Source organism: Leopardus geoffroyi, chromosome E1 (genome assembly GCF_018350155.1).
Source record: "Leopardus geoffroyi isolate Oge1 chromosome E1, O.geoffroyi_Oge1_pat1.0, whole genome shotgun sequence".
NCBI classification, from domain to species: domain Eukaryota; kingdom Metazoa; phylum Chordata; class Mammalia; order Carnivora; family Felidae; genus Leopardus; species Leopardus geoffroyi.
The window spans coordinates 38,086,547-38,097,359 of NC_059330.1; the positions used below are offsets into that span (position 1 = coordinate 38,086,547).

Genomic DNA, 10,813 nt, shown 5'->3' on the forward strand with positions numbered 1-10,813 from the left:
AGTGGGGGCCGAGCCAGGTTGCGGGGGGTGAAAATACACGACAGGGGCTTTGTGGGGGAAGGCAGGGGAATCCGGGAGGGACTGCGTTTGGCAAGACAGTTTCTGAGCCCCGTCTCCCCCCGTCTTCCAGTTTACCAGCAGCCCCAGCAGCAGCAGGTGGGACAGTCTTATGGTGGCTACAAGGAGCCTGCAGCCCCGGTGTCCGTACCGCGCTGTGCCCCAGGCGGGGGCGGGGTGAGTAGCTCTGGCCAGAGGGAGAGGTCCTGGAGCTGGGAGGTTGGATGGGGCCCAGAGGCCAGAGGTGGATGGGCAGGTGGACATTGCTCAGAGATTCTCCTTAGAAACCCCACCCAGGAGGCCTGGCTTTCCCTGACCTTTGATCCCAGCTCCTGTCGTCATCTGCAGGCGATAGGGACCTCAGCCTCTGATCAAGGAAGTGTGCTTAGCGGACTCGGCCCTGGGCTGGGATTGGGGCCCTGCGTTCGAGCTCTGGGTGTACCTTGTGCAAGTTACCTCTCCGTGCCCGGTTTCCTAACTCCGGCTGCCCAGGAGCACACAAAGTACCTTTCTGTTTGGGGCCTTCCAGACCTAGGCCACGCTCCCCACCCTTCATGAGGATGACCCACCCCCATGTCCTTCGGATCTCAGCTTGCCCCTGCCTCTGAGGGGCCCTCCCCAGCCCCCCATGTCAGGCGGGTCTCCCCTGACATCTCTACCACTCCCCCCGCTGCCCTTCAGAACACTTTTCCCAACTCAGAACCGTTCTGTGTGCCTCCCCTGCTGAATGTGAAGCTCTGTGCGGGCAGGGCAGTGTTCCTTGGGCTCAGCTACCGTGAGCCAGGCCCAGAGCGGGCACTCATCGATACCGCCAAGTAAAAACGACGAGTAAAGAGTAGGAAGAAGGGCAGGATCAGGCTTCCCAGTCCTTCGAGTCGAAGTGCCCCGTCTGTAAGTCCCGATCCTTATCCCATCGAGGGGGCTGCTGAGCCACTCACACCACCGAGCTCCTGGCTGAGCTCAGCCCCTCTGTGCTGGGTTCCTGGGAGTTCGAAGCTGCTCATGTTGGAGCAAGAGAGACAATACCTAGAGAGGTAAAATAGCCCTGAGATACATGTCCTCCTGGAGCCTTATGCCCTGGGTACGAGGCAGTAAACAAGGGAGTGTCCGTGCTGTGTAGGGTACCGGGCAGGACCGGGAATCTGTCTGTAGGATTAGATTCCAGATAGACCAGCCGGTCCTTCAAATACTTGCGAAACCTATCTTGGACAGGAGGGAGTTGGCCCTGACTAAAAGACCACGTTCCTGCAGTCTTGGTGCTTACATTCCAGTCGGGGAGGCAAACGAGGGAGTAAAATAAGAGGGTATATATATAAGGTCGGATGGTGGCACGTGTTGTGAAGAAAAAGACAGCAGGGTGGTGGGAGGGAAAGCAGCAAAGTCCTCAGGATGATGAAAGGGTGAATGATTCAGGGAGAATAGCAACTGCAAAGGCCCTGGGGCCAGCAAGAAGGCCAAGGCGATTAGAGGAGAAGGGGGTAGGAGATAAGGTCAGATCATGCAGGGACTTGTAGGCCACAGGAAGGCCTTTGCAATTAGTGAGCTACGCAGAGTGACAGGTTTTGGTTTATGTTTTTCATTTTTTTTTTTTTCTTTCACGTTTATTATCAAGAGACAGAGAGAGACAGAGCATGAGCAGGGGAGGGGGAGAGAGAGGGGGAAACACAGAATCCGAGGCAGGCTCCAGGCTCTGAGCTGTCAGCACAGAGCCCAGCGAGGGGCTCGAACTCACAAACTGCGAGATCATGGCCTAAGCCGAAGTCGGGTGCTCAACCGACAGAGCCACCCAGGCGCCCCTTGGTTTATGTTGTTAAAGGATCGCTCCGGCAGCTGTGTGAGAAGAGGCAGTAAGAGGTTGAGGGTGGAGGCAGGGAGGTGGGTGAGGAGGCTGTTGTGGGAAGCAGGCATAGCTGGCATCAACCCAAGAGATAGAGACAGACTTGGTGATAAGAGACCAAGGTCACTTCTGGGAGGGTGTGACCACTTATCCCACAGCCTTTGGGGCTGATGGAGCTGGTTTCTGTTGCTTGAAAGACAGTTTGAACTTTGGTGCTAGGGGTACCCGGCTGGCTCGGTTGGTGGAGCATGCAACTCTTGATCTCGGGGTTGTAAGTTCGAGTCCCACGTTAGACGTAGAGATTACTTAAAAATAAAATCTTTAAAAAAACACACACACAACAAAAAGAGGGGCACCTGGGTAGCTCAGTTGGTTGAGCATCCAACTCTTGATTTTGGCTCAGGTCATCATCCCAGGGTCATGAGATCGAGCCCCGTGTCAGGCTCTGTGCTGAGCGTGGAGCCTGCTTAGGATTCTCTCCCTCTCTCTCTTTCTGCCCCTCTCCCGCCCCCCATTGTGAGCACACGCCGTCTCTAAAATTAGAAAGAAAGAAAAAGAAAGAAAGAAAGAAAGAAAGAAAGAAAGAAAGAAAGAAAGAAAAAGAAAAAGAAATTTCGTCTAAAGAAAGTAGGACACAGGGGCGCCTGGGTGGCTCAGTCGGTTAAACATCCGACTTTGGCTCAGGTGATGATCTTTTGGTCTGTGAGTTCCCGAGCCCTGCGTTGGGCTCTGTGCTGACAGCTCGGAGCCTGGAGCCTGCTTCGGATTCTGTGTCTCCCTCTCTCTGCCCCTCCCCTGCTTGCACTCTGTCTCTCTCTCTCTCTCAAAAATAAATAAACATTAAAAAGAAAAAAAAGAAAGCGGGACACCTCTGAAGGATTTTAAGCCAGAGAATGACATGATCAGGTTTGCGCTTTGGAAAGTTCCCCCTGAGATCACAGTGGGTGAACAATTGGAGGGGGCAGATCGGAGGCCAGAAATAGAAAGCCTGAGCCATGGCCCTAGTGGAGTGGACCCGTGGGGGCAGATGTGGGAGGTTGAGGGGGCTCCTCCATCCTGGACCGGTCGGCCCACAGATCCCAGGGCCTGGCCTGGGGGACCACGAAGGCTGAGGTGACCCCCGGAGACCAGTCGATGTAAAGGGCAGTGAGGATCAGAGGACGTTAGAGTCTCGCCTGCCTCCCACACGGCGGTTGGATTGCAGATTCACTGGGCATTTCTCAGGGGCTTAAGCATATCATTTTGGCTGAGGTTGGAGGGTGGAAATTCTTGTGTCAAGTGCAGATTTTTCTCCCCAGAATACGTCTTTGAAACACTACCGAGCATTGTATTCATTGGACCTATTGCATTCCTGTTCCAAGAGGTGGGGTAGAGCTGTGGCAACTTCAGTCCTGCGCCCAGCCCTTGGTAGATGCCAGATGATTGTGAGAAGGGTGATGGGTCTCAGACAGGGAAACACAGGGGTGAGAAAATGCGTAGCAGAGCCCAGGCCTCCCCTGTCTCCCAGCCCCTGGTTCGCTGCTGGGCTGGGCTCTGCGCTGGGTCCTGTAGGGTTTACAAAGAAGGGAGCCAGGCCCTGGCCTGACTGTGTCCCCACCCCCGCAGAAGCGGTACCGCGCTGTGTATGACTACAGCGCCGCCGACGAGGACGAAGTCTCCTTCCAGGACGGGGACACCATCATCAACGTGCAGCAGATCGACGATGGCTGGATGTATGGGACCGTGGAGCGCACCGGCGACACGGGGATGCTGCCGGCCAACTACGTGGAGGCCATCTGAGCCCCTCCCCTGGGTGCTGCCCCGCCCCCACCCGTCTTCAGTGCGTTCCATGGCATCGCGTCTGTCCTGGGCGTGACCTGCCCACCCTTCAGTGTCTCTGTTTTGTTTTGTTTTGTTTTTTTTCTAAATCTGCGACAGCTTGTTTTATTCCCACCCTCCTCCAGCTACTTTTGCCAACCGAAGCCTTGTTCTGCCACTTTCGCGGGCTCCTTCCTCTGGCGGGTTTTCCCCTTGACCAACTTCTTGGTTTTCTCTCTGGATGGAACAGGCGTGGACCTCTCTGGGGGAGGCCGAGGCCCGGGGAGCTGGTCTGGAATGGGAGACCCGTTGGCTCCCAGGCCTCTGCCTTCACTCTTTTCTGCCCCCTCAGACCTTCCTGCCCTCCTCCGCACACACCCAAACTTTCCAGGACTCCCGGGGGACGGGGCTCCATACCCCCTTGCCCCCGGGATGGGCTTAGCCTCTGCTTCTCCGAGACGGGGCGACTGGCCCTCGGAGGGGCCCCCCAGCACCCTCTCCCACTCTCAAGGACCACGAAGGAGGGTCGAGTTCCTGCTTTGGGATTCATTCATCCCTCCCCACACGTGTTCCTTCTCACACTGTGATTTTGCTCTCCTGCCCACGCAGCCCTGGTGCGGGCAAGGAGCTCCCCAGGAAGCATGGCTTGGGTCAAGTGCTCGCCTTTCTTACTTTTAGGGACAGTTGCAGGAGGGAAGGGAACAGGGTGTTCTCTCCCACAGCCCTTTTTCCTCCTCCCACCCCTCGTCTCCAGACGCCTTGGTTGCTCCTGAACCATGAGGCAAGGAAGCCTCGGGCCTCTTGGCCTGCCACGCCGGGCCCCTGGGCTCTGGGTTAGGTGGGCCATTCCCTACTCCCCACGGGAGGATGTCTCAGGCCTCCCACGGCCTCCCCTCCTTGGTCCAACCCCACGCACGCTGGAGTTACACACAGCCACAGGACCTTCTGTGTCTCCAGGACTCAGCATGTGGGGGAAGGAGCGCGTCTATATCCATGACAGGCTCGTGTGACCGAAGCAGCCAGGGTCCCGGCCGGCGGGAGTCTCTGGGCTTACGCAAGGGTGTGTGGGGCTGTCTCCGCCTGATAGTTTCCTCACACCCCACGGTGAGAAGGGAGGGCCGTGGGAGAGAGAAGTTCCTCGTGTCTTCTTTGGAGTGAAGGCCCCTCCTTTCCTTGTATCCCCAAACGGCGCAAGCCCACCCGCCTCCTTTTCAGCGTGCTGGGCAGAGGTAAGGGGGTGGTCCTGGAGTCGGTGGGGCTGATGTTGGGGCCTGCAGCTTGCTGAGGTGAGGGTGGGGGGCAAGGTTTCATGGCTCCAGGCATATTCTCTCTCCTCACGTCCGTGTCCTTGGCTGCAGAGTAGAGCATGAGACGACCCTATGTCCCCCACACTGTGGGTGTCTCGCTCTGGGGGCTCATCCCCCGCACCACCAGACCTTCCCTCGCTTACCTAAGGCCCCCTGGAAGCAGAAGGAAAAAGTCCCAGGGCTACAAAACTGGAAGCGCAGACCCCGGGGTGAGGAGGGGAAAAATGGTGCTATTTCCAAGTCCCTTCTCTCGCTTGTCGGTGGCTGTGACCACCCTCGCTTGGCTTCACTCATCTCTGGGCTCTCTCAACACCCCTCTGGGCCTCCCCCTCCTGCCTTCGCCCTGAGTCCACTCAGGCTCCCCAGCTGACATCTTTGCCTCCTTCGGGAAGGAGGACCCTGCAGGCGAATTCAGCAATCCGGTCCTCACCGCTTGGGGGGGTGGACGTGGGAATATTTTCCCCAAATCAGAAGGTTGAAAAGAAATGGCCATTGGTGTTGGGGGAGAGCCCTGCTTGACTCGTCTCTTTTCCTCTGGCCCCAGCCGAGGTGAAGGCGGGTGGAGGGTCTTTACGTCGGACCATGTGGAAGCCGAGGGCGCTATGGGGGAGCTCTGTTGCCTTTCTTCGTGATCTCAAAGCACAACGCGGGTTCGGGGACCAAAGGTCAGAGGTGCATCCTGTTGGAGCACCTGTGGCTGGCAGCGTGGTGAGAGGCAGGAGGAAGGCCTGGAGGAGCAGGAGGCGGCCTGTTTTTCCCTCAGCCTAATTTTCCTTCCAAAGCAAGGCAGGCCAGCCACTGGAATCTTGTTGCTGGCCTCTCTGCTCCTCCCGTCCTAAAAATAGGGGACCTTTTCCACACCCCCAGAGAGAAGAGGGACTGTCACACTGGTGCTGAGGGACCCAGGGGCTGCTGGGAGTCCTTGCTCCTTTCCAGAACCATCCATCCCTAAAAGAGCACAGAACCGAGGGCTGGGCCAAGTCCCTGGTCTTTTCTTACAGTTCACAAAGGTGTTTGGCCAATCTAATCCCAGGAAAGAAGATGCGTTAAAGCTAGAATGTGAATATAACGTTAGTGGACCAATAAGAAAGTGTAAGAAGCCCAATGGTGAGAAAAGTGAATTCTATCAACACTGCTTCCTATTTTCTTCCTCATGTCCCTCCAGGGAAAACTACTTTATTGCTTAATTTCTGCCTTTTTCCTCTCACATATGCACTTTTGGGCCTTTTTTTTTTTTTTTTTTAATAGCTGGAAAAAAAAAAATACCACCCCACAAACCTGTATTTAAAAAGATACAAATGACCATGTGAAATTTGCCTCTGTCCAAACATTTCATCCGTGTGTGTGTGTGAAGCCGTCCGTTCATCTTTTTATATGGGGTGGTTGTCTTTTCTTGGTCTGTTTTGGTCCCCTCCCTTGTGGGCTTGTGCTTGGGATCAACTCTTTCTGGCCTGTTACGATTCTCAACGTTTGACTTGGACCACAAGTGAATCTTTCTCCTGGTGACTCAAATAATAAAAGTATAATTTTTACCTGCGGACTTGGTTTTCTCTCTGGCTCTGAGGTACTGCTGCTGAGTGTGTGTGTGTGCGTGTGTGTGCATGTGTGTCCGTGTCCTGTTTGGGGGCATTAGCCTGGCACCCTCCTGAGAGCACTGCTGCCCTTCAGGGACAGAGTGACCAGTTCCTCTGCCCAGCTTGGTGGCATTTCCGGAAACTTCCCCGAGCTCTTTTATTTCCCTCTTCCTGTCTGACTTCCTTAGTTATGCACCTGTCTCCTCACCAGCCAGTGCACTCAGAGGGCAGGACTTAAGTTCTCTAAATCCCCAGGGCTTGCCCGGGGCCAGGCACATAGCTGTTCAACAAATAAACCTGTTGCATTAATGCATGAGCTCAGCTCGGGGGACAGCTTTGGGACATGGGAGGAGCTGGGCGCTTGTTTGAGGGGTGAAATGGCAGAGGGGCCGTCTGCGGTGGGATACGACAGGGGATGAAGCCATCTGATCAGGTGGTCTGGCAACCCAAAGCAGTATTCACGAGCCAAATCACCACGGCGATGTCTACCTCACCGATGGGGGTTCACTGGAACCCAGGGAGGCCGTGCTTTGGCAGAAGTTGCACAGCTAGTGGCAGGGCCAGAGGTCTCAGGACCCAGGGTGTGACCCTCGCAGCCTCACGCCATGCCGCCTTGCCAGCTGCCTTGTGGAAAGGGGCCTTTCCCGCTTGGGGCTCAGAACAAAGGCATTCTCTGGCTTCAGGTCAGCAGCAGCGGAGATGGAGAGGGCTCTCCCCGAGCCTTGGGAATGGAGAGTAAGAGAGAGGCAGGGCTGGAGGGTGTAGGGAGAGTCGGAGTCGCTGGGCGGGATAATTAAAGACAGTACCGCCACCCGCTCCCTCTGGGAAGGAGCTGCCGCCTAATGTTTTCCGGCGGAAGGGAATGAGTTGGCAGATCTCGCCTCCTGTTGGCCTGCCCCCTCTTGTCTGCAGAGCTGCTGCCCTCTCTCCCAGGAGGCTTCATTCACCTTCATTCAAGGGGGCAGTGGGCTTGGGAGGGGATCCGCCGTCTCTAGAAGCTCCCCGCTCACAGAGACCCTGGGCTCTTCCTCTTGGGCACGAGCCGATGGGAGCAGTTTCTAGACCCCCTTCTAGAAGTGGCCTCAGTTCCCGCGGCCTAACATGTGGAAGGGGGTTACTAATGCCCTCACCCCTGGGGCCTTCAAAAGAACTATTTAGGGTAGGGCCAAGGACACTAGGCCTCAGAGATGTCACAGGGAATTTTTTTTTTAATTTAATAGGAAATCATTAAGACATAAAAAGGAATAAAAACAACACAAGACGTAACTGAGTACCCACCACCCCGCTTAAAAGATAAATCATTAATTCTCCTTTCCCCCCCAGAAGGCATCGCTTAAATTTGTATATCTAGACCCTCTCATTGCAGGGAGGGGCCTGGGAATTCATTAGTGTGCTCTTTTTTTTTTTTTTTTTAAGTTTATTTATTTATTTTGAGAGAGAGAGAGAGAGAGAGAGAGAGCAGAGGAGGGGCAAAGAGAGAGGGAGACAGAGAATTCCAAGCAGGCTCCACGCCATCAGTGCCGAGCCTGATGTGGGGCTTGAACCCACGAACCATGAGATCACGACCTGAGCCGAAACCAAGAGTCAGACCCTTAACTGATGGAGTCACCCAGGCACCCCAGGACGCTCTTTGATGAAACACTGCCCTGAGCTCTCTGAAGAGAACAAGAATGCGGGTAATGACCACGAAGAGACAAGGAGTCGCTGGAGGAGAGATCTCTGGCGCTCACACTGTCCATGGAGTGATCTGAGCGGTGCAGGTAGGGCTGAGGGGCATTTCAGATGAACAGGGTGGGCCCGTCAGGTTGGGGGGGGGGGGGGGAAGAACACGGACTCCCGAGTGTGCAAGCCTAGTTTTAAATCTTGGTCTCCCCCATTTCCAATGAGACATCAGGCCGGTTCCTGACCATCTCTGAGCCTCATCTATAAAAGGCTTGTGGGGAGGTTGAAATGACCTACAGCGCGTGTGCAGTATCTGGCAGAGTTCAGGAATCCCCCAAGCGTTAGCTCCAACCCCAGAGATGCCAACTGAGACTCACCCGAGGCCTTTGTCCGTGTCCCTCCACGACGTGACCCTTACCACCTGCCCATGGCCCACCCAGCTCCCCACCATTATTTTTCTGAGGTAATTGGCCACAGATGTGTTAGAGGAAAACGGAAGAAGGAAGGCAGCCAGGAGGATTCATTCCTAGGGCATCTGGATAGAGATCAGATCTCCTCCTCCGTCCATATCATGCAGCCTCCATTTAGATATGAAGGGGTGGGATTGGGTTCCTGGGGAGAAATTGAGCCTCTTCGCTTCTGCTGGGTCTAAATCGAGCAGTGTCTTGGTTACCCGCTCCCGGGCTTTGTGATTGGTTGGCTGTGGGGGGAGAGGGGGTGGGGGGGAGGGGGGCAGTAGGCTGCTGATGGAGCTGCGGCATCCCTTCGGCTGGGGCCCCGGGAGGGGGAAGGGAAAAGACGGAGCAGTGGAGGGAAGAGGGAGCCATTTCTCTCCACTGGCTGCGACCTCCGTGCTCACAGCTCACATTTGCCCGGAATCCCGAGGCCTCCTCGGCCGAGGACTCCATCATGCTGGATATTTTCATCCTGATGTTCTTTGCCATCATAGGCCTGGTCATTCTGTCCTACATTATCTATCTGCTCTAGCTGCGGCCGGGAACCCTCAGAACAGCTCGGGGGGGAAGGATGGAGCTGACCGGCCGAGCATCCTGCTTTGCTGACGCACCGGTGGATTTTTGCTTCTGGTCGTTATTTCGGGTATTGATTCAAAAACCAAATTGAAAGAGATCTTGTTAGCCTTTTTTTTTTTTTTTTTTTTTTTTGCCTCAGACGCATTGATAGAGCATTTCTCAGACCACCCTGAAAAGAATAAGAAATGCCAACTTCTTTCTCTGAGACCTAATTCGAACGATTTTGAAAATGAAAAATAAACCCCGCAGTACAAAGGATTTTTAGATAGAATGGGTTGGGAGTGGTGTGCTTGGCGGGGGAGGGACTATTATTTTCCTAGTTTTTTTCTTCAAGTTCGGTGCTCCTAGTCCAAGTTGCCTTTCTTCTCCTGGTAATTAAAGGTAAAACACATCTTTATGTGTCAGCAGAGCGGTTTGCAATTATGCTTCCATAATTGCATTAATTAATTAGTGACTCGTTTTCCCTGGAAGGTGAAGCAGCTAATGAAATGTACTTGGGAGCGGGGTCTGGGGGAGATGTCCATTCTTTTCCAACTGTGGGGTTTGGTGGCCAGGAGGGAGGAATTCCTAATTTGTTTCTTAGTCCGTAGCCAGTACTGGGTTGCTGGTATCTTTGCTGTTCCCATCTGAGCCTTGTTTCTGGGTTTCCCACAGCTCCTGGTCTCCACTCCAACCAGAGACCTCTTAGCAGCAGTCCTGCTGCCCAGCAGACCTCTTCCAGAACCTTCCGGATATGGCTAACCACTGTGGAGCAAGGGGCTTTTTGAGCCCAGAGGCAGAGGGGCACTCAGCCGGGACGTCAGGAATTCGTGGGCAAGGCTGGCAGATGCTGTGTGTGTTTGAGCTGTGGATAGAAGGTGTTGAGGACACAGAGCTGAAATGCAGACTCATGAAAGTCACCACGGAGAACTGCGCACATATCCATTTTGATAGCCTCTCTCTAGGTGTAAATGCAACTGCGTATTATGCTAAAATATGTTCTTTCCTTTCCCTCTCACACACTGGGGGATAGTTCAAGAGCACATTGTCTACCCTCATCTCTGAAGTATTCAGTTTATCACTGTCTTTGCAGACTGCACAGCCTGAGGTGGTGTAGTATCTATCCCTTGCCTCACTCTTTAGCCAGAAGGAACTCGTCATTTGAATTTTTAAGATTTATCATATTTTTTCCACTCCATACCACGTGAGCCCCAGCTTCTCATTTAAAGAGAGAAATGGTTATATAGTCATTATTCTTTGAGACTGTCTGAATTATAAATTATTGAAATAGGGTAGCTATAACTCATCTTGTTATGTGGGAAAAATCTCTCTCTCGCCCCAAAATAAATGTTTTTTTTTTTTTTTTATATTGTCAAATGTTCCTTTTCTGGAAAAAAGACTTTCAACATATTTCTTTGTCCAGTTAGGGTTGAAGAAACTATATATTTTGGAACCCAGAGTAGACTTGGGCCCCAAATCTGCGGTACCCATTCCTTTGAAAAGTCCATCATGATGGTTCTACACTGGATTTTCCTTTCTAGCTTAAAAATAAACAAGGAGAAAGATTAA

At 53.7% G+C, this 10,813-nt stretch overlaps 1 protein-coding gene and 1 long non-coding RNA gene across 3 annotated transcripts in view; both read left to right on the forward strand.

The window, feature by feature from the left end:
• The window catches only part of LASP1 (LIM and SH3 protein 1), a 51,628-nt gene extending 45,093 nt beyond the window's left edge, over positions 1–6,535 (forward strand). For both annotated transcript variants that reach the window (XM_045488646.1, XM_045488645.1), the window contains exons 6-7: positions 131–234; positions 3,500–6,535. In XM_045488646.1, the coding sequence (XP_045344602.1) occupies positions 131–234; positions 3,500–3,673 (278 nt within the window). In that variant the 3' untranslated portion in view covers positions 3,674–6,535. The remainder of the gene's footprint in view (positions 1–130; positions 235–3,499) is intronic.
• Positions 6,536–8,290: 1,755 nt separating this feature from the next.
• Positions 8,291–10,813, forward strand: LOC123603578. The gene is made up of 2 exons (XR_006714936.1): positions 8,291–9,332; positions 9,920–10,813. It is a non-coding gene; the product is annotated as an uncharacterized LOC123603578 (long non-coding RNA).